Source organism: Trichomonas vaginalis, chromosome II (assembly GCF_026262505.1).
Source record: "Trichomonas vaginalis G3 chromosome II, whole genome shotgun sequence".
Lineage (NCBI taxonomy): Eukaryota > Parabasalia > Trichomonadida > Trichomonadidae > Trichomonas > Trichomonas vaginalis.
In genome coordinates this window covers 2,903,143-2,924,564 of record NC_067204.1, presented here as the reverse complement: position 1 = coordinate 2,924,564, position 21,422 = coordinate 2,903,143, and the positions used below count along the sequence as shown (strand labels likewise).

At 34.5% G+C, this 21,422-nt stretch overlaps 16 protein-coding genes and 2 pseudogenes across 18 annotated transcripts, besides 1 other annotated feature; 8 read left to right on the top strand and 10 right to left on the bottom strand.

Annotated features, from left to right (window-relative positions):
* On the top strand, positions 1 to 153 carry TVAGG3_0475430 (uncharacterized protein; the record flags this gene model as incomplete). The annotated part of the gene is made up of 1 exon (XM_051235706.1): positions 1 to 153. One exon carries the CDS (start codon positions 1 to 3, stop codon positions 151 to 153), a length of 153 nt encoding a protein of 50 aa, XP_051093530.1.
* Positions 1 to 17,101: part of a mobile genetic element that runs on past the window's edge.
* On the top strand, positions 173 to 757 carry TVAGG3_0475420 (phage tail repeat-like family; the record flags this gene model as incomplete). Its single annotated transcript, XM_051235705.1, has 1 exon — positions 173 to 757. The coding sequence occupies one exon, from the start codon at positions 173 to 175 to the stop codon at positions 755 to 757; it is 585 nt and encodes a 194-aa protein (XP_051093529.1).
* TVAGG3_0475410 (uncharacterized protein) lies at positions 804 to 1,081 on the top strand (the record flags this gene model as incomplete). Its single annotated transcript, XM_051235704.1, has 1 exon — positions 804 to 1,081. A coding segment is annotated over one exon (278 nt), but the record flags the coding sequence as incomplete, so codon positions are not given.
* TVAGG3_0475400 (uncharacterized protein) lies at positions 3,090 to 3,950 on the top strand (the record flags this gene model as incomplete). Its single annotated transcript, XM_051235703.1, has 1 exon — positions 3,090 to 3,950. One exon carries the CDS (start codon positions 3,090 to 3,092, stop codon positions 3,948 to 3,950), a length of 861 nt encoding a protein of 286 aa, XP_051093527.1.
* On the bottom strand, positions 4,065 to 4,439 carry TVAGG3_0475390 (uncharacterized protein; the record flags this gene model as incomplete). The annotated part of the gene is made up of 1 exon (XM_051235702.1): positions 4,065 to 4,439. One exon carries the CDS (start codon positions 4,437 to 4,439, stop codon positions 4,065 to 4,067), a length of 375 nt encoding a protein of 124 aa, XP_051093526.1.
* On the top strand, positions 4,731 to 5,078 carry TVAGG3_0475380 (uncharacterized protein; the record flags this gene model as incomplete). The annotated part of the gene is made up of 1 exon (XM_051235701.1): positions 4,731 to 5,078. The coding sequence occupies one exon, from the start codon at positions 4,731 to 4,733 to the stop codon at positions 5,076 to 5,078; it is 348 nt and encodes a 115-aa protein (XP_051093525.1).
* On the top strand, positions 6,919 to 7,857 carry TVAGG3_0475370 (organellar and viral DNA polymerase type B; the record flags this gene model as incomplete). The annotated part of the gene is made up of 1 exon (XM_051235700.1): positions 6,919 to 7,857. One exon carries the CDS (start codon positions 6,919 to 6,921, stop codon positions 7,855 to 7,857), a length of 939 nt encoding a protein of 312 aa, XP_051093524.1.
* Positions 8,499 to 9,323, top strand: TVAGG3_0475360 (KilA, N-terminal/APSES-type HTH, DNA-binding family; the record flags this gene model as incomplete). The annotated part of the gene is made up of 1 exon (XM_051235699.1): positions 8,499 to 9,323. One exon carries the CDS (start codon positions 8,499 to 8,501, stop codon positions 9,321 to 9,323), a length of 825 nt encoding a protein of 274 aa, XP_051093523.1.
* TVAGG3_0475350 lies at positions 9,375 to 10,249 on the bottom strand (annotated as a pseudogene). The gene has a single exon. A coding segment is annotated over exon 1 (875 nt).
* On the top strand, positions 10,286 to 10,738 carry TVAGG3_0475340 (uncharacterized protein; the record flags this gene model as incomplete). The annotated part of the gene is made up of 1 exon (XM_051235698.1): positions 10,286 to 10,738. The coding sequence occupies one exon, from the start codon at positions 10,286 to 10,288 to the stop codon at positions 10,736 to 10,738; it is 453 nt and encodes a 150-aa protein (XP_051093522.1).
* TVAGG3_0475330 (protein of unknown function, DUF4108 family) lies at positions 10,755 to 11,174 on the bottom strand (the record flags this gene model as incomplete). The annotated part of the gene is made up of 1 exon (XM_051235697.1): positions 10,755 to 11,174. One exon carries the CDS (start codon positions 11,172 to 11,174, stop codon positions 10,755 to 10,757), a length of 420 nt encoding a protein of 139 aa, XP_051093521.1.
* On the bottom strand, positions 11,212 to 11,643 carry TVAGG3_0475320 (uncharacterized protein; the record flags this gene model as incomplete). The annotated part of the gene is made up of 1 exon (XM_051235696.1): positions 11,212 to 11,643. One exon carries the CDS (start codon positions 11,641 to 11,643, stop codon positions 11,212 to 11,214), a length of 432 nt encoding a protein of 143 aa, XP_051093520.1.
* Positions 11,707 to 12,309, bottom strand: TVAGG3_0475310 (uncharacterized protein; the record flags this gene model as incomplete). The annotated part of the gene is made up of 1 exon (XM_051235695.1): positions 11,707 to 12,309. A coding segment is annotated over one exon (603 nt), but the record flags the coding sequence as incomplete, so codon positions are not given.
* On the bottom strand, positions 12,692 to 13,274 carry TVAGG3_0475300 (uncharacterized protein; the record flags this gene model as incomplete). Its single annotated transcript, XM_051235694.1, has 1 exon — positions 12,692 to 13,274. A coding segment is annotated over one exon (583 nt), but the record flags the coding sequence as incomplete, so codon positions are not given.
* TVAGG3_0475290 (protein of unknown function, DUF4106 family) lies at positions 13,523 to 14,056 on the bottom strand (the record flags this gene model as incomplete). Its single annotated transcript, XM_051235693.1, has 1 exon — positions 13,523 to 14,056. One exon carries the CDS (start codon positions 14,054 to 14,056, stop codon positions 13,523 to 13,525), a length of 534 nt encoding a protein of 177 aa, XP_051093517.1.
* On the bottom strand, positions 15,463 to 16,032 carry TVAGG3_0475280 (uncharacterized protein; the record flags this gene model as incomplete). The annotated part of the gene is made up of 1 exon (XM_051235692.1): positions 15,463 to 16,032. A coding segment is annotated over one exon (570 nt), but the record flags the coding sequence as incomplete, so codon positions are not given.
* TVAGG3_0475270 (protein of unknown function, DUF4106 family) lies at positions 16,181 to 16,861 on the bottom strand (the record flags this gene model as incomplete). Its single annotated transcript, XM_051235691.1, has 1 exon — positions 16,181 to 16,861. One exon carries the CDS (start codon positions 16,859 to 16,861, stop codon positions 16,181 to 16,183), a length of 681 nt encoding a protein of 226 aa, XP_051093515.1.
* Positions 17,102 to 17,610: 509 nt separating the features above from the next.
* Positions 17,611 to 19,438, bottom strand: TVAGG3_0475250 (annotated as a pseudogene). The gene has a single exon. A coding segment is annotated over exon 1 (1,828 nt).
* Between the last annotated feature and the right edge of the window lie 1,984 nt (positions 19,439 to 21,422).

The window sequence follows — 21,422 nt, the reverse complement described above, 5'->3', positions numbered from 1 at the left end:
ATGAACAATACAGCATTGAGACAAATGGGTTCAAGATGGATTTGTCGGCTTCCAGCAGTTACACAACGTGTTTGTCAAGTTCTTCCTATACCTCAGGAAGTTTTAGACCGACTTAAAAAACCTAAACAACCAGTTGAAAACAAACCAAACTAAAATTTTTTACTGAGATGAAATGACCGAAGAAGTTGAAACGGTAGATTTGACACCACAAACAAAAAGTTCAGAACCATTGTCAAAACCTGTCAAAGAACTTACAGATGAAGAGAAAAATTCAATAATAGAAAGTGCCAGGTCTGGAAATACAAACCCTAACTATAAAGTCACTTTTCATAAAAATGGAACGGCAAGTATCTCAAAAAGGAAACAGACTCTCACAAATAAAATATTGAAGTCTGAAGGAGCTTTCGAGACAACAGATGGAAAAGTTTACTTCACTGACCAACAGTTCATTATAGAACATCTCATTGACTTAGAGTCGAAATATTCTAAACTTTACAACAAACACAAAAAGTTGAAAGGAAAACAAAAACAAATGGCATATGATATTTATGAAGATGTTGACGACACAACTGTTCCTGCAAGTGAAGTAAAGTCAGAGGAACCGAAAAGTGACAAAAAACCGATAGAAGAAGAAAAACCAAAAACTGAAGATAAACCAAAACCAAAGTTTAGTTTCCAAACTAAACCAAGTCAACCTTCATTAGCTGGTATGGGTTGGCGTCAAAGACTTATGGCAGCAGGCGGTTATGTAAAGTAAAGAAAAAAAATATTTTTTTATTTTTATAAAAATGCCCCCATATAGAATGGATAGAAAATCTGCTAGAATAAAAGCAGAGTTGCAAAGATATGGTTGGAGAGTTTCGAAGAAGTTTAAATATAGGAAGGGAAGACCCATAAAAGTCTATGACAAATTGTCTGGTCTTCGCTACGAAATGGATTTGGAAACAGCACGTGCCAATTATCCAAACAGACTAGAGAGGTTAGAAGAAGAACGTCTTATGGACATGCCTTTCGATGTTAGTGAACCTCAAGTTGAAGGACACGACGGCTTTGCCAGATTCTACTGGAAACATGACGAACAATTGCATCCTTTGAGAAGGAAAAAAGGTAGTGCAGAGGATGGTCATGCTCCCATGGAAGAACAAGATATGCATATGAGAAGTACCGTGAAGTTAGAAGTCAAATTACATCTGGTCGAACCTTTACAGTAAACTTTGACGAAGGAAAGAACAAAGAAGGCTTCATGGGTGTACTTGCTGCAATTCAAGACGGAAATAAGAAAGGACACAATCTCAGATTGACCATAACGGATTGGATGGTCACATTTACTATGCACATGGCAATGAACAAACAGCTGCAAAACTTCTTGACGCTTTCAAGACTACAAAGAGAGAACAAATGGTTGACTCCGACTCAGACATTTTGAATGCAATTGAAGGAATTGCAAGTGTCAAGTTCGAATGGTACCAACCTAACCCTCAAGCAGTCAGACAACATGCTGGATACTTCCCCTTCATAAATAAGTCTGACATTGACTTGACAAGGTATGGAATTTACAATTCAATTGAAACAATTGTCAACGAACCTTGCATTCTTACATGTCTCAGGAACTCTGGTCTTGTTACAGATGAGAAGATGAAGTATCTTGAGTCATGTGTGAAGACAAGGTACATTCTCAGAGGTCAATTGGCAAAAATTGCACCGTTGGCAAATGTCAATATCCGAGTCAACATACCTACAGCTAAAGGTTCTTCACATGACGACTATGTTGTTGAGTTCAATTTACCATGGTTGAAGATTGTAATTGTCCACAACCACTTCATGTTGAACGAAAGTCTTACAAACCCATTGTTCGGAAAAGGCAAGTGCAACATTGTCAGAGCTGTAAACATTCTTTTCGAGAAAGGTTTGTTCGAACCAATTCCAGATGACAAGCTGACAGAAACTTTTGTACCAAAAGACGAAACAAACTTTTCATTGTTAGCAAGACCAAAAGTTGTTCCAGACAAAGTTCTAGTACAAAAGAAGTACACAATTCCACAAGGAGTTGGATTGTTCGGATACCAACCTGAACCAGAAGAACTTCCAATGAGGTTGCAAGAACTTCAAGATGCTATAATCAAACTTCCATTGAGACATCCAATTGACGTCAAATTGTATTGGAGAGCATCTGAGTTAGGTCAGAAGGTTTTATATGAAACAGGTTGCTTCGACGATGTTTATGAGATAACAGGAGAAGTTTCTCAGAAGATAAGAGACTCACTTGAATTTCCACAAACTGGACCAATTGGTTGCGACAAGTTCGACTCAGATGAAAAGATATACTATGTCGACCTTAACGCTGCATACATGAGGTTTGTCCAATATATTCCGACTGGAATTCCAAACGAAGATGGTGAGTTCCCGGGAAGGAACTATACAGTTGGAAAAGTCATACAACAACTGTATGATATTAGGAAAGCTTCAAACCCCAAACTTGCAATGACACTCAAATTGCTTATGAATTCGACATGGGGATATTCCATTAAGAAACCTCAAGAGATGAAGAGTAAACATTATGAGAAGGTCGACAACTTTGTTGAAAGGTTTTCTCCTTTTGTTTTGAAGTACGAATTCACTCAAGGTCAAAGTGGCTTAGTAACCACATTAAAACCTATTGTCGAACATTGGTCTTACCCTCAGTTCGCAAAGGCAGTCCTTGACAACTACAACAAATTCTTCTCCGAAGTCAAATCGAAAGTTGTGGTTTACTATGAGAACATTGACGCACTCATGACGAACGAAGAAGGGTACAACAAACTCATTGAAATGGGCATGGTCGGTGAAAAGATGGGCTGTTTTAAGCTAGATAAGGTATTTTCCGAAGTTCATGTAATATCGAAAAGGAAATATTGGGGCATACTTGAAGACGGCACAGAAATAAAACATTGCATGAAGTAAAAATTTATTTTTTAAAAAGTGACATTTTTTAAATTTTATTTGAAATGTACGCTGAGTTTGTTGGAGAAGACCGTTGGGAAACTTGTTTGTTAGATGAGAAATATGAAATGGCATACCATTTTAAAACAATATATTTTTACATATATTAAATGCTTCAGGTTGAAAAACAAAGAACAAAAGTAGCAGATACAAAACCGTTAGACTATATCTTTACAAATGCTGGTAGGACTATTTCAGATGAAGAAATTTCATCCCGAGCATACAGGTTTGACTATCCAATTCGTTGGCTTCAAAGTCCTTCAGATGCAAAGGCAATAGGATTTAGAAGAGTTTTGTTTTCAAATAGAACTAACACATTTATGTTCGCAGTATATTTTCATGGGCAGTATAAAGGTTCTGATGGTCTAATAGACAAATTTGACGAAATGAGAATCTTTACAGTTCGTTCAGACGAAAGTCTTGAGAAAACTCTAAATGACTTTCAAACTCAAATGAACAAATATTATTGGGAATTTCAAGAAAAATACGACTCTTTACTAAATGGAACATACTATCTGAAACTAGAATATGACAAGATGAACTCCACCGTTTCATTTCAAAAGATTGAAATTAACCCTCCAAGAGATACAGAGTTTTTATTTTGGAAAGTAGACAAACGTTCTTGGGCACAATTTCTTCGGTTACTAAACCAGAACGAACCATTACCACCAGATGGTCCATTTAAATTTATACTTCCACCAGCAGATTTGACAGTTTATAGAAACGTGTTTGACCCTCAAAATGTTATGTGTCATGCAAGTTTCAGTTCAAGCAACAATAGTTTTCTATGTATTGGTAAGGACTTTTATGACTTTGCTTCTAAATTCTACGAACCACCTAGTAACAGTTTCTCTGACTTTCAAGTTTGGTTCACAACAAATGGTGTGCAACATATTATTCCATTGTACTATGACTTTTATCTCGAATTGTCTTTCATATATAACTACGGAAAAGTGCTGAAAAAGTATTGAATGTGAAGATATTAGAAAATAACATTTTTTCTAACATCGTAGAAAACTCATGAAAACAATTTATTTTTGACACTTTCACAAAAAACATAAAAAAGGTGAGTTAAAATGAGATGTTTACTGAACTGGTTGGATGTCGCCTTCTGAGGTTATGTAGAATGGTTGTCCTGAGAAGTGAAGGAGAGACTGAATTGCCAATTTCATATGGGGTAGGGGGTTCTCCTTGTTTGGTATTTTTATCCAAGGACGTTTGTTTAGGAACTTAACAAGAGCTTCTCTTTTGGCGTCCTTTATGTCGTCGAAAGGAGTGTTTTCTGGTATTTGAATTGGAATTCCGGTCGAAGTCTCGAGATTCAAGACAGCCCTTCCAGAAATAGTGGTGAACTTGACCTTGGGCTTCATGACCTTGCGCAAGTAGTCTTTTACGCAGTCGTTAAGTTCAATTAGGTAAATTGCCTCGTCAAATCCTTCTGGCATTCCGAGTCCTTCCATCCGACAGGAAAATATTTTCCCGACAACTGGAAAAAATTTTCCGGACAAAGGGAAAAATTTTTCCTTCCGACAGGAAGAACTCTTCCAGTTGTCCGTCCGTAAACCATTCAAATTTTCGAAAATTGAGAACTTTTTGGTCGAACTTCAGAAAAAGTTTTTCCTTCCGACAGGAAAAAATTTTCCATCCGACAGGAAAAAATTTTCCGGACAAAGGGAAAAAAATTTCCTTCCGACAGGAAAAGTTCTTCCTTCCGACAGGAAAAGTTCTTCCTTCCGACAGGACACAAACGGATGTCCGACGTACCACCAACCGAGTCCATTCCCAAACCAGAGGAACCTAAAGAACCACAACAGTCTCCTCAGCAACCTCAGTTCCAGCAAGTACCTCCGAATTTCTACCAATTTCCACTTCAAGGTTACTACCCACCACAAGGCTTCCCGAACTACCCTCCTCTGCCTATGCCTTACTTCCCCAACCCTTGGATGTTCCAGCAAGCTCCACCCCAGCAATTCCAATCTCAATCCAAATCGAAGAGAGACCAAGAGTTCGAAGAAGGTCTGAACCGTTTACGCAAAGAGTATGCCACAGCTCCAATTGAGAGAAAGTTGTTCCCGGACCAAAAATATAATTTATGTTAACATGTTAGATCTAACCTCATTTCTAACACGTTTTCTAACCTCGTGAATTTTCATGAATTTCCTTAAGATAGAAAAAATAAAGTTAGTTTTATTTTGTATTTTTTTGTATAAAAGATATGATTTCAGGGATTTTTTTGACGAAGTGTCAATCTTCACTTCGTCAAAAAATAACAGTTATCTAATGAAAAAGTGTCATTTTTTTCATTTTTTTGTATTTGACGAGAATGTCGGGTAGATGGTTAGATCTAACACGTTTTCTAACACGTTTTCTAACCTCGTGAATTTTCATGAATTTCCTTAAGATAGAAAAAATAAAGTTAGTTTTATTTTTTTATTTTGTATAAAAGATATGATTTCAGGGATTTTTTTGACGAAGTGTCAATCTTCACTTCGTCAAAAAATAACAGTTATCTAATGAAAAAGTGTCATTTTTTTCATTTGACGAGAATGTCGGGTAGATGGTTAGATCTAACCTCATTTCTAACCTCATTTCTACCCTCTTGAATTTTCATGAATTTCCTTAAGATAGAAAAAATAAAGTTAGTTTTATTTTTTTATTTTGTATAAAAGATATGATTTCAGGGATTTTTTTGACGAAGTGTCAATCTTCACTTCGTCAAAAAATAACAGTTATCTAATGAAAAAGTGTCATTTTTTTCATTTGACGAGAATGTCGGGTAGATGGTTAGATCTAACCTGTTTTTTCACCTCATTTCTACCCTCTTGAATTTGTCAAGACTTCTTCGTAAATGTTTTGTCAAGACTTCTTCGTAAATGTTTTGTCATGACTTCTTCGTAAATGTTTTGTCAAGACTTCTTCGTAAATGTTTTGTCATGACTTCTTCGTAAATGTTTTGTCAAGACTTCTTCGTAAATGTTTTGTCAAGACTTCTTCGTAATGAGTGTAAAGGACCCAAAAATAAAGTTTATGTTAGAATGTTAGATCTAACACGTTTTCTAACACGTTTTCTAACCTCATGAATTTTCATGAATTTCCTTAAGATAGAAAAAATAAAGTTAGTTTTATTTTGTATTTTTTTGTATAAAAGATATGATTTCAGGGATTTTTTTGACGAAGTGTCAATCTTCACTTCGTCAAAAAATAACAGTTATCTAATGAAAAAGTGTCATTTTTTTCATTTTTTTGTATTTGACGAGAATGTCGGGTAGATGGTTAGATCTAACACGTTTTCTAACACGTTTTCTAACCTGTTTTCTAACATGGTCTAAAACTCTCGAAAATCATGAAATTTACACCAAAAATATAATTTATGTTAGAATGTTAGATCTCACCTGTTTTCTAACACGTTTTCTAACATGGTCTAAAACTCTCGAAAATCATGAAATTTACACCAAAAATAAAGTTTATGTTAGAATGTTAGATCTAACACGTTTTCTAACACGTTTTCTAACCTCATTTCTACCCTCTTGAATTTTCATGACTTCTTCGTAAATGTTTTGTCAAGACTTCTTCGTAAAGAGTGTAAAGGACCCAAAAATATAATTTAGGTGAAGAGGTGAGATCTCACCTGTTTTTTCACCTCTTTTTTCACCTCTTGAATTTTCATGACTTCTTCGTAAATGTTTTGTCAAGACTTCTTCGTAAATGTTTTTTCACCTCTTTTTTCACCTCTTGAATTTTCATGACTTCTTCGTAAATGTTTTGTCAAGACTTCTTCGTAATGAGTGTAAAGGACCCAAAAATATAATTTAGGTGAAGAGGTTAGATCTCACCTGTTTTTTCACCTCTTTTTTCACCTCTTGAATTTTCATGAATTTTCCCGAAATAAAAAATAAAGTTAGTTTTATTTTTTTTATTTTTTTATTTTGTATAAAAGACATGATTTCAACAATCGGCACAACAACAATTCAAACAACAGCACCAAACTCGTTAGTCATGAATCCAACATCTATGTTAGTAGAAATGAAAAGCTTCACTTCGTCTTCATATACTTTTGAAACAGAAATCCAGAAGATAAAGCAAGAACTTTTAACAAGTAATTTAGACTGTAGTGCGAAAGATGAAACAAATGAAGAATATCTTTATGAAATGGAGGACCTCATCGACCATTTACCCAAATTGCCTGAAATCCAACAACAAAAACTCACTATTCCTGAATTCGACGAAATTGAAGTGAAACCAACTGACTCAGTAGAAATAAAGAAGTTCATACGAAAGGTAAACTATGAGTTTCTAGGATTTCATTGCAACCATAAGGTTATGGACAAAGATTGCGACATGGTATATAAGAATGTTTCTGACATATATAAATCTGAAGAATTTAAGACCTACGACAACTTTGTTTCGTTAGTTGCTGAATGCGTTTGGGAAATAAGAGATAAAGATAGAAGAGGCAAAGTATGGAACAAACAAATAAGACCCGCTATGTTTGAGATGAAGAGAGCAATTGACGCTTTAGTTGTTTTAGCTGGTTTTATTTCAATGTATAACGCAAAAATGAACCCGCAATGTTCTAAATGTAAAGCAGCAATGAGGAAATATAACTACTCCGTCAAAGAGATAGAAAGAATGAGAAACGACTATGCAGACTTAAAGAAAGAAGCAGAAAAGCCGGTAGAAAATAAAATGGACATGTTAGAATTTCTGAACAAAAACTATCCAACAGCAGAAGATTTCCTTCTATCTGACGTCAAGAAGAAATATAAAGAAACCTTCGGCATAGTTAAAACATTCGATGTACTAAAAGAAGAAATAGAAGCTACAAAACTGTTTAAAGTCATGAACCATCGCAACATATACCATGTAAAACGCTTGTAAATAGTTATGTTAGAAAAGAGGTTAGAAAACGTGTTAGATCTAACATGCTAACATAAACTTTATTTTTTCTATCTTAAGGAAATTCACGAAAATTCATGAGTTTTGTGTGTTTTAGACCATGTTAGAAAAGAGGTTAGAAAACGTGTTAGATCTAACATGCTAACATAAAATATATTTTTGGTCATTTACAATGAAGTCTTGACAAAAACTATCCAACAGCAGAAGATTTCCTTCTATCTGACGTCAAGAAGAAGTATAAAGAAACTTTCGGCATTGTTAAAACATTCGATGTACTAAAAGAAGAAATAGAAGCTACAAAACTGTTTAGAGTCTCACGAATTCATAACGTTTACCATGTAAAACGCTTATAAAATAACTGGGGTAGAAAAGAGGGTAGAAAACGTGTTAGATCTAACATGCTAACATAAAATATATTTTTGCTGAATTCAGCACAAAATTCATGAGTTTTGTGTGTTTTAGACCATGTTAGAAAAGAGGTTAGAAAACGTGTTAGATCTAACATGCTAACATAAACTTTATTTTTGCTGAAAAATGACCAAATTTCATGAATTTCCTTAAGATAGAAAAAATAACGCTAATTTTTTATAAAATATTTTTTTATTTTGTATGTAAAGACAGATATGTCAACAACAGAGAACACAACAACAGTTATAGTCCATGAAGCTATAAATGAAGAATATGAGTACATACAGTTTAACAAACAACTCCGTCTCATTCGTTCGGTCAAAGACGATATGTACCAAATGCAAAGTATTTTGACAGCATGTTTTGCACCAGATACTAAGCTTCCTAAAGACTGGTTTAGGAACCAAAGCACACAAGAACTTTTGAGCGAAGCACAGCGAGACATACTTTTTTCTGAAAACAGTGAAGAACAGCGAGTAGGTAAGAAAACCCAGTCGCCTAAAACTCATGAAAATCGTGAAAATTTGCCAAACGGTTTGAGAGGATATTATGTACATAGACTTCTTGTAAATGCTGTTGCAATGTGGGCTTCGCCTCGTTATGCTTGGAATATTTACAGACTTCTTGACGAAATTCATAGACAAGAACGTGAAGAGATTGAAAACAAGCTTGAAGCAAAAGATGAAGTCATTGAAGCAAAAGACAAAAGCATTCAGAAAAGAATACCACGTTCGGTACCAAAAGGAAAGGAAAAGAACTATAAGTATATGATTTATACTGAAGAGATGGAAAATGAAGAAGATAAAGATATGGTTATGTTGCATTTAGTCAGAAGAAACAACAAAAGCTTTTACGACCTTGCTAAGATTTACAAATCTGACAGAAATTGGTTCTATCGCGAAAACTTACCGATTTCAATGACACCGAATGAAGATGTGAAACAAATAGTTCAAGATACGTTACCTCAAACACACTATGATATGAAAGGTTGTACAATACTTACCTTCAAAGAAGATTTGCCATTGTTAAAGGAAAAATAACAGAGTATTTTGACAACTTCAAACAAGTAGGGTAGATGAACCATTTATTTTTCAAGCTTGACTTTTTACAATTTGAACTTTGTTTGCGTAGATATGAATTCTGAAAGAAGTATGAGGGTCTTGTATGACTTTGTACTTCTCCCATAGTTCATGTCTGTCAAACTTACCTGCCATGGACTCTTTCATAAGTTCCATGAAATCGTCTTCGGACAATCCAGGGAAAAGTATAATGTCAGTAAGTATTCTTTTAACATCCTTACTTAAACTCTTTGCTGTCTGTACACAAATGACAACTGAGATGTTAAAGTGTCTGAGCTTCTTAAGAATTCGACACATATCTTGTTCTCTATTCTTTAACAAAGGATGAGAGGCGAAATCATCTAAATAAGAAGACACCTATGAGGGTAAGTCTTCCAATCGTAAGATTGCAATTTCTTCGAAATGTATTCTATCTCTTTCTGTTTGTTTCTGAAGTGTTTCTTCTCTAATATTCTCTGCATTTCCTCATTTGGGTCTTTAAACTTAGAATTTATATACTCATTTATAGCATTATACTTCAAAACTCTTCTTTGGTACTTCTTTATCCAATCTAACAACTCAGAGTCTTTTATACATACTAACTTAGACTTCTTTATAATATCTTTGAACGAATTGACGGTTTGGTCAAATTGACCAGAAGTACTACAAATGACTACTAACTCATAAAATGGGTTCTTCTCATCTAGTTCTTGTTGTTGTGCAGCCATTTTAAGATAAGTGAAAGTCTTACCCGACCCAGGTGGTGCAATTAGACCTGTTATACCATTCTGAGCAAATAAGAACTTGTCATGTATAGGTTTTATCTGAGCATTTTCTAACTTCCTCTTGTTCTTGTTTAAAACATTCTCAAATTTCTTGTCAATGTCAGCAAACTTTTTTTCTAACATATTTTTAGAAAAATTAAAATTTTTATCTTTTAGAAAATGTCTAGCGATTTCGCTATCTATATTCGAGACAAGCTTTTTGACAGCAAAACATCTGTCGACCATAAAATCTTACATAGTGTAAACAAGAAAGGTGAATTTGTTCTAAAGTTCTGTTTCTGGGAATATGACAAGAACCATAAAACATTACAAAGAGCAGTCTTAAAATTTGTCAATGACAGACTTGTTGACAGAGATGACGCCGATTGGAAAGATGAAGTCCAACAAAAGTTCTTAGAATGCAAAGAAGACACATGCGCTGTTCTTGAAGATGAAATAGAAAACAGAATAGATGAGCTATTAAAGGACAAAGAACTTTTACATAAATATAGTTGCGCCAAATTTGACATAACTCCACCAGAAAAGAAGAAGAAAGAAAAGAAAGAAAAGAAAGTAGAAGAAGAGAAGAAAGAACCTGAACCAGTTCCAGAGAAAAAGAAATTTGACATGTAAAAATAAAATTTTATTTTTAGAACATTTCTGGGTCAATGTCAATGTTCTCTTCCTCTTTAGGAGTAAACACTGGCTTAGACTCTAAAATCTTTTTACCCAATTTACCTTGAACTTCTACAACTTTAGACTCATAATATTCATAGTCGTCTGCTTTCTTTGGTTCATAAGGTATAACAAGTTTGTATGCTTTGCCTTCTTTAAGGTTTGAGAACCTTCTGTCAAAACTTTCTTTGACTGCTAACAAACCTTCTATGTCTAAGTCTTCAAATTTCGCACCATTTTTAGTCACAATAGCAAACTTAACTGGTTCGATGTTCCAAACTTTGCTGAATGAAGACTTTTCAAAATGGTAGAAGTAAACATTCAAATATGTGAATGGGTCTAGTTCTTCTTTAAGTCCTGACATGTACTTGTTTACTGAGATGAATTTTGCCATCTTTTCTATCGGATAAAAAAATATTTTTTTTTAAAATTTACTCAGAAAAAATTTTCTTTGTATATACACCATTCTGAACATCTAAAAGACTTTTGACATTTGCCAAGAATGTTCGTTTAGACGCTGTCATATAACCATATTCTTGACAATATTGTTTATACGAATCGTACAATGACCTTTCATCTAAACACTCAAAGTCAGTTTCATCTATGAACAGTTCATATACACTCTTGTTTGCTTCTAACAATGTTTGTCTCTCTTCGGTATGTGGAATTTGTCTTGGATTGAACTTTGAAATATCTAATGTCATAAAATATGAGAACAAGTGGTTGTAAAAGTCAGATGTCAAAGTTTCTGCTAAGTCGTCAAAATATTCTGTATCTTGCATATGAGAATCTGACGTTCTGACAACTACATATCTTCTGTCAGAACTTTCTAACTTCATCGGAACAGCATTGTTTGAAACCATAATGAAGTTTGCAACATTTTCACAAACTCTTTGGTCTTTATATTTTCTTTCAACAACTCCAACTTTGTCTGTTATAAGACTCTTCAAAGCATCTGAGTTTAAAACTTTTGTTGTATCTATACTTTGAAGTTCGTTACATACTATAAGTTTCATATTCTCTATTGAGGAGTTAAACTTGCCACAGATGTTTTCTAAGTTTGTCATATTCGGGTTCGAATAGCCCTCTAACAGTTTGCACAAAATATCTGTAAAGAATGCGTTCTTACCAGTTCCTTGTTTTCCAATTATAATGAGAGCAGTTTCATTTTTAGCACTTGGATGTTGTAAGATGTTTGCAAACCAACATAAGATATACTCATAAACCTTTTCGTTTCCATTGCATATAATTTCTTTGACATGGTCTAACCAAGCTTCTATAATATTTTCTTTCCATTCTACTTGTTCGTATTTATATCCAGTGAAGATAGAATAGAAGTTTGGAGAAGGTGTATAGAACTTTATACCTCGAACTGAAAAATCTTCTAACTTTGACAATAAGATATCCCAAGCATCTAACATCTTCATGCCAACTTGTACGACTTTTATTTTCTTAAGTTTCTGTCTACATTCTTGTTCTGAAACTATTGTCGCTTTAGGTTTGTTAAAGACTACATCCCATTCTTTCATAACATAACATTCTGGGGCAGAGTCGACATAAATGACTAAACGTTTCAAATTCTCGACTGCTTTGTTATAGTCTCGAAATGGACACATATTTCTGAATGCTTGGAAGTCATAAAAATCTGAAACATCTATTCTGTACATTTTTATAAAAATAAAAAAAAATATTTTTTTTATTCTTGACTTTGTTGTTGCATTTGTTGCATTTGTTGTTCTTGAGCTATTTGTTGTTGAAGTTGTTCTTGTAATACAATACTTTCACCAGTTGCATCTTCCAATTCGAAACTTTCTGCCGTCATTGACAAATACATAGGACATAAAAGTTTTACAGGAACAAAGTTTGCGTCAACTAATGTCAACGTTATACTTGCCAAAGTGTTTGAGTTCACTAAGGTTGAAAATTCTGCATTCGAATGAACAATAGGCAAACCAGCAGAGAAAGTATTGTTTATACGCATAAGTATCTTTTGGTCATAATAGTTTCTGTCGACATTCGAATAACACTTTGAACCTAAGTTTGAAACAATATATAAGATTGGTGTGCTTAATGTCAATGGAATAGACATTCCTTGTATGACACCTTTTCCTGTTATAGGAAACTGTTGGTAGTAAAAACCAGAAATAAGTTTTGTATTATAGCTCATATCGTTTATAGTAAACTCAGTCGGACATCCAAACATAATGAAACCTGCTCTAGTTGCAGCACATGTTACACCTGTACTTAAAGTATTAAATAAGTCAACAAAACCTGTTGGTGGTATATCTGAGTAAGTATCTTCAAAGGAGTATTTTTTACCATTCACAACAATAAAGTCTTCTGGTGTCAAAAGAGCAAAACAGGCTTTAGTCGTCATTGTGTTTAAGGTTAGTTTACAATATCGTCCTTGAGGACTTTGTAAGTTTGTTGTTATAGAATTATATGACTCAGGGTTTTTAGTCGTAATAGTATAAACCATTATGTCTTCTGCCATTTATATATATTTAAAAGTTTTTCTGAAAGTGGAGAAGAACTTCATCTAAACTTTCACATGGCGTTTCTTGAAGTTCTCTGTCTAAGAAGTTCAAATATTTTTGTAAAGACATAGAACTTTCCTTTGTCTACACGAACAAACAAAACAGGGTCTTTCATATCGTTCAAAAGTGTGTAAAGTCCTTTACATGAAATAAAGTCTATATTATTTTTCTTCAAACATCTTTCAAGAAGTTTTGACATTTTTACTTAGCAAATAAATTTTAATGAAATGTTGTGGTCGTCAAATATTTTTATAACGTCTGGGAAACTATATTTTAAGTTCAACGTTTCACCTCCTTTCATAACGTATATCTTGTCAATGACATTATATGAAACACCACAGCAACTAATGTCGGGTTCTATTTCTTTGATGTTTATATCGTCTGCCTCTGTCAAAAGTTTCAATAGTTCTTTCAAGACTTCATGAGGTGCAATGACATATGAGTTCACTTTTACAGGGTTGTGTTCGACCAAGTTTAACATTATACTTAAAGCTTGACAAATCTTCTCCTGAGTTTGAAGTTTGTCTTTCAGTTGTTGGTAGTCGTTTCGAATATCTGCAACAGAACTTAAGTCTCTGCTAACTTCAGGATATGTTGGTTCTTTTACAGGAACAATTGTTATACCATCTTCGTCTTCGTATGGTTTCCCCACTTCAACATCTCTGTTTTTGACATTGACAACAACACTTTGACTGTTTGTTTGAGTTGGTGAATTTAACTTCACATCTGCCACCGCCATTAAACCTTTTGAAACACTCACGCTTCTATTTTTCGGAAATGACATTTTACTTAGAATAAAAAGATGGACGTATTCGGATATCTCTTTGAATTGAAGCAGAACAAAGTTTACACACACAAACAATACAAATACATTGACAGAATAGTTCTTTATACAAACAATGGTAAATGTTATAGAATAGCAATATTTGCTGAACCAAAATATTTCCATAAAGCAAAGAAAGTTGGTATAACTGAAATGGTGAAAGTTCTTGACGTTGACAAAAATATAACAACAAAACTTACAGATATTTCTAAAGGTAAGTTTATCTTACAATATTATGTCAAAACTGGCGTACTGTCAATATTTGACGGAGAGAAGTCAGTTCAAGAACAACTTACTGACTGCTGCCAAAATCTGCTCGATGGAAGCTGTCGTTATGCCAATCTGAGGAGCCCCAGCAGGTTTCATCGAACGAATCTTCAAAAGAGCATCTTCCGTGAAAAGTGCTATTGGTTTTGTAAACTTCTTTGCTCTCAGTTCATCTGGACCGTCTCTGTCACCAGTATATTGTATTTGTACAGTACCAACAGTTGAAATACCACCCATAAAGTCTTCTGAGTCAGCAAATGGAATGCCAAGCCAAAAGTTTGAACGGTCTCCATTTGTATATTGAGTTTTTGACCTCCTGTATGAGTCCATACTTTCACATATGGCATAATAGAACTTTGCATTTCAGGGTTAATGGTTGTTGTGAAGTTGTTGTTAAAGTTCATAGCATCTAATGTCAAGTTGTATGACCTCATATCCTCAACTGTAGAATATTCTTCTCTTGGATAATATTTGCCATCTATGTTTTATGATATTTAATACCGGGTTGTAGAAACAAGAATAGTCATTTATAGTTCGTCTGAACAGTACAAACATAGTATCTGCATGTTTCATTGCAGTTGTTAAAGCAATATCTGTTCTTGCACCTGGGTCAGCACTTTGGTTTCCAACTTCACCTGCAAAGTCTTTGACAGATATTTGGTGTATAGGGAACATAAGTGGAACTGCAATATATTTGGCAGCTAAAGCATTTGAAATATCTGGGTCCAACATATAGACTGCAAGTCTGCTTTCTATTCTCTTGCATTCAAATTTTTCGCATGTGAACTTAACTGGGTCCCAAGCAGTTCCAGCAGCATTGAAATAATAGTTTACTTCATTGTTGAAGTTTGAGAAACCAAAGTCTAAGTCAACTTTGTCTTTGCAAAAGTCACAGAACTTGGCTCACCAGTTCCAGCTACAGTAATGCTGAATGGGTCTTGTGTTGGTGCAATGACTAAGTTATTTTTGCTTGGAGTAAGTTCAATAGAAATTTTTCCTGCCCAGTTTGGCAAGTATCTTAAAAACCTGAAGATGAGGAAAGATGACAAAGGAACTCTAAGTTTCAGTTTTACTTTAGTGGCAGCATTTCCATCTGAACCAGAAAGGTTAACATAAACTCCTGGAACGTTAGGGTCAAGTCTTCTTATTTTCTCAATATTTGCATACTGGTCTGTTTGTTCTCTAGCTTGTGGTTGTACTGAGTTTCTCAAAGCGAACCATTCATAGTTTGCCCATGTTACTGTTTGAACTAAGTCAGAGTTAGAATATATCTTATATCCCATGAAAACTTCTGGAGCATATTGGTATCCGACATAGAAAATTCCATTGCAACCTTTCTTGTCAGACAACTTGGCAGAAGGTTTTATTTCAATGTCTTGTTCCACGTATAAGAATGAGTTGTCAATAGAAATAATATGAAACCTGTCACAAGCAATATCTACTGTTGTTGAAGAACCTTCTCCAAACTCACCTACGTTTCCATAAGAAACAGCAGTTGTATATTCGTAAGTTCCAGGAACTATTTCTGACCTTCTAATGGCATTGTCGCATTCGTTATACCATTCGGAAACATTTCCGTTCATGGCATCCAAAACTGTTGGCGTTATATTCTGAGCGGCGTACATTTCATATGGGTAAAAATATAGAATAGTTGGATTTATGTGTCATAATTGTTTCGTACCAAGCTTTACTTTCTTCCTGACTGAGTTTTTAACTCTTCTTTTTCCTTCATTGCCACTACTTTCACTAGATGAAGTTACTTCTTCACTACTTTCACTTTGTTCTACTCTTCTTCTTTGGTGTCGCTTTTGGTAACTTGCCCTCTGCTTCAAGTTGTTGCATCTTTGCCTCATGTTCACCTAGTATGTTGTAAATTTCCCATGTCCTTTTTGCCTTTGGGCTCTGGTCGCCCATCTCAGGTAACCTATATCCTAGAAAGATTTTGTCATAGTTTGTATTTGAGTCTTCGCGTATTGTTTGCATGACTCTTTCCTGAGTTTCCGGTTCAAGCTCTTCAAACAGAGCTTGTCCATATGGAATAAGCTCGTTTCCAAATATATGTTTTTGTAGCCATTCTGGTTTTCTTTCCATGTTACCAATAATATCTTTTGTGAATGGGAAAGCTTTTACCCAATGTTTCAGTCTTGCGTCATTTATTTCTGTAGTTGGTTTTATTTTGTCAAGGAACATGTTTTTCAATACTAACATTTCATTTGGTACTGTCCATTTGAGTTTTCTTAAATATTCATCCCTTCTCGGTTCATTGTCTGCAAAGTAAGTTTTTATGACATTTTGCAAACTTTCGTTTGCAAGGTCATGTACAATAGGTTCTCTTCCTTCTATCTCCCTAACTTTCTTTCTAAACTCTTCACCAAATATACCATCTCTATGGTTCTGTGTAGTTCTTTGAGATAAATGTTCTAGAACGTCAGGTGTTATATTTCCATCAGCCATGTTCATTTCATACTGGTTCAAAATATCTGCATGTTTCATATCTTTCAATGGCATTAAAGCCGCGCTGAAAATACCAGCTATATCTGGTTCACCATTCACTTCCATTGCGTCTACAACTTCTTGGAATTGTGGTTGTAAGTTTATGAACCACCTATCCGGATTAGCTTTATGACCCCATCTCATTGTAGTTCCATAGTCTGCAGAAACAAAAGTAGGTTTGTTTCCATATTGGTTAGGTTCTGAATGAACTTTAAACAATGTTTCATTTCTATATGTTTTGGTGAAATTTAACCTTTTATTTTCACCGAGTTCAGCCAAAGATTGAACGTTATATGGTCGTAAGTAAAAAGGATTGTTGTATTTGCGTACACTTTCTTTCAGTACTTCCATTCTATGCTGAATATTTTCATCTGATGTTGGAGTCTTTGTATGTCGGCAAACATTTTTCGATATTCTTCTACTATGTCAGCCGAATTTTTCTTAGACTCTTGGAAAGATTCCATATTCTCCGCATACTCTTGTTGAGGGTCAAGATTTTTCGGCTGTTCCAAATCTTCATCTAGTTCTGTGAAGTTAGTTTCCAAAGGAGGGACTTGTTCGTTTCCTTCAGGCTCTTCTAGCTGTTGTTGCTGAACTATTTCTTCCATGTCTGGTTGTATCTGAACTTCTTCCTGTGGAGTTTCTTGTACCTCATCTGCTGGCATTTCATATATTCCGAGACCGTTTTTAAAAAGTTCCCTATCTAAGTCATCCGGACTCATAAACCTTTCTTCTTTCGTTCCGTCTCTATTTTTTACGCGTTTCATGAAGAGAGTTGAATTATCATTTAGCTCTGACACCAAATATCTCGGAGTAAATTCATCCATGTCATTTGGATGATATGCTATTAAATCATATCCCTTAGCGAGCTTGTATTTTCCAGGTTTGAAATTATATCCCATTTGGTGCTGAACCATAAAGCTAAATAGGTTCGGGTCAGTATTTCCTTCCTTGAACTTTCTAATAGCTTCTTTATATCTGTCACTAAAGTCAAGAGTATCTGGGTAACCATAATTTTCCTTAAGCATTTTTAAGAATTCTTGGTTTCCTTGTTCTCTACTTCTTTTATGTCCTTGCTCTGTTTGTGGTTGTTGCTGTGCAGTGTTTTGAACTGTTGGTTGTGGTGCAGTGTTTTGAACTGTTGGTTGTGGTGCAGTGTTTTGAACTGTTGGTTGTGGTGCTGGATTTTGAACTGTTGGTTGTTGTGTGGTTTTGGTGCATGCCTGTGTCTGTGTCCATGTGACGATGTAAATGTTTTAGGTAGTCCTGGTGCAGTGCTTCTCTTGGAGGGTTTGGTGTATATAAGTTCCACTAGCTAGTATATAAGTTCCACCAGCTGGTATATAAGTTCCACCAGCTGGTATATAAGTTCCACCAGCTGGCACATATGTTCCATCTGCAGCATAATGTCCTACCTGACTTTTCGTTTTTAAGAAAGCATTTACTAGGTCTGTTTTGGTCTGTTGTAACTCTTTTTCTTGACTTTCCACAACAGTTGCTCTAACGGCGTCATAGGCACTTTGAACTGCCTGTCTCGTTGCTGCATCTGTTATTTTCGTCATATTTTGTGCTACTTCTCTTAACTCGTTGTCGAAACCTTCAGACTTCAGTTTCTTTCCAGATGAGAAGTCGTTCACTAGTTTCACCTTACTATGAAGAGCTTCGAAGGCGTTTCTTAAAGTCAGCATTCATTAAAGCTTCATTTGAACTGTCTTCATCCGCTTGTATTTTTGTCCTTATTGACCCTATAAGTTGGGCTGCTTTAGCGTTGGCTTGGGCATCTAACCAGTCATTATTAGCTTTTATATATTCTGCGCTTTTCATTGCCTTTTGCATGGCTGCGTCGTTATTTTTACTTTCTTGTGCTAAGTTTTCATACTGTACGGTTTGGTTTTGCAACTGTAAAAGTTTTTTCTGCCTTTACATTTGCTTCAACTTCTTTTTATATCTCATCGCTATCCATATATGTCTTCAGGGCTTTTTGTTTTATCTCTTCATCTTTCAGTACTTTATATGGAGTAGTATGGTTTTTCAAATTTATAACATCTTGTTCCATTTTTGCTACTTCTGCTGCTTTTTCTGACACTTTTTTCGCATATTCCTCTGTACTTAGTTCTTTCAGTTGTTCTTCTTTCTTCTTTTTCTTACGTTTAACTCATTGAGTTTCTTTGTGTGTCTGTCATATTCTAGTTTCTTTTCGTTTTCACTTATTTGTTTCTGTATGTCTATGTTTGACTTTTTGACATCTGTTATTTGATTTTTGAGTGAACTCAAATTCATTTGACTTTGAGGGTTATAAGCTGTTCCGTCTGCAGCTCCACCATAGCCTGCCATTTTCGCTAAAAGTGCCGCTCTTAAACCTCCACTCTGTACACCAATAACTCGGTTTAAAAGCATAGGGTTGCTTGACATTTGTTGCAACATAGTGGGGTCATTCATAATTTGTTGTTGCAACTGTTGTTGTGGTGTCAGTTTTACTATTGGATGTTTCAATGCTCCCTTCCTCTTACGTATATTCTTACGTAGCTTACGTGGCATTTTAAGTGAAGTAAAAAACGGTTTTTGACAGATGTTTATATGACACTTTTTGTTCAGCACAAAAAACTACTCGGTCAAAGTGTTGTCAGTTTTGTAAAATAACCGTCCTATCTCATTCTATAAGGGGAAAAAGGCTTCTCAAAGTATACTTCCTTGGAACGCCTGTAACTTTTCCTGTAGCGACGATAGACCCTTATTTGTCCGGACAAAGTTATACTATTTTGAGTGCTCTACAAAAAAGTCAACGGCTGGTCGGCTGGGGTTCGGTCCTCCTCTTGGGTCTTGGGCAAAATTTCTTAGGGGCTAGAAGGGGCGCAGCCCCTGGAAGCCCCACTACTTTTTTTTATTTGCGGAGTAATTATCATGCATATTTTATCGGATAATAATATCAAAGCTAAATTTCATATTATTTTTTAAAGATATGCATTTTCTGTCTAAATTTATTTTTTCTGTTTCCAATTCACGGAATAATATTCTTACAAGCATATACATAGCTAATATATATCATTTTAATAATAATAAAACCAAAATGATGTATTCTTTATATAGTTATTTAAAATTCGTTAACTAGAATTGTATTCAGAACGAGGCAAAGTTAGGATATACATAAAAACCAATAACTTGATAAGTGATACCTTTTTTCCTGATATATCTATATGTGTTAATGTCAAACACGATTTGGAAAAATTAATTCTTTAAATCGGCTTAAGAATAAGACCAACATCAAAGACATGGCTAATAAATTAATAAATCAATGTTTAATTACCGATTCATGCATTTTTTTCAAAATTTCAAATTTCAAATTTTTGTTTCTCCAAAATATTAATTGTTTCCACTAGATTAACAAATAAACAATAAATTGGAATAATGTAATGCCCAATCATTCATTTTAAATTTTAGATTTAAAACAATATTTTTCTCCATATGAGTAGGTGCCAAAAGTGCTTACTCTTAAACAACCGTCGGATTTCCGGGTGAAATCGTGACACACTTTCGTCTTTCGTAGGCAGTGGTGGTTGTTACAAAAGGTAACTTCGAATGTAGCGTGAAATCTGCAAAAAAATTCTGAAATTTGAATGGAGAACACAAAAATTGAATAGTTTACGTCAATAAAAAAGAGAAAAATGAAGCCAATGTGTCTCGAACCTAGGACTTAGAGCAGCAATCCCACTGTTTATCACATTACACTACATGCATCACTCATCTCAGTGAATGAGATCAACTATATGATAACTTTTTCCCCATTATATTCTTGTGGAAAAGTGACAAATAGCAACTTTGACCCTCTCTCTTCTCCATATTATTATAACATGAATCGCTATGATATAAGAAATATATTTTCAATATTGAAATTGACAAATTCTAAAATTTTTGAAATTCAATTTGAGTGTGATGATCGATAACATATATTTTTTAATTAAAATATAAAAAAAAAAAAAAAAAGGTAGTGGGGCTTCCAGGCACTTCGTGCCCTCTAGCCCCGAAGATGTTTAGTATAAATGAAGTTTTTATTCGGAAAATTGTTAGTCTTCTGGTGTGAATTCGGAGGACTCTTCTTCTTCCTCCATTGCTTCTGGGAAGAAGCCTTCTTCTGGGTCGAAAACATTATATAATGTTTCACTTTTCACAAATTATATATGTTTTCATGTTTTGTCACTTTTCTGTCACTTTTCAGGAAAAAAACATTTTTATTATTATATATAAATGAATTTTACAAAACCTCCGTTACCGTTCTTTGGAAATAAGAGTAAATGTAAAGATATTATATTGAGAGAACTTAAGAAACTACCGAATGGTCTAACATTTGTAGATTTGTTCGGTGGAAGTTTCTATATATCCCATTTATGTCATACCGTATTTCCTGACTCAAAGATTATATGCAATGACTTCGACAACTATATGGACCGTCTCAAACATATACCAGACACAAACAATATATTGAAAGAGTTAAAAGAAAAGATACCTATAGGTAAGATGGAACGTA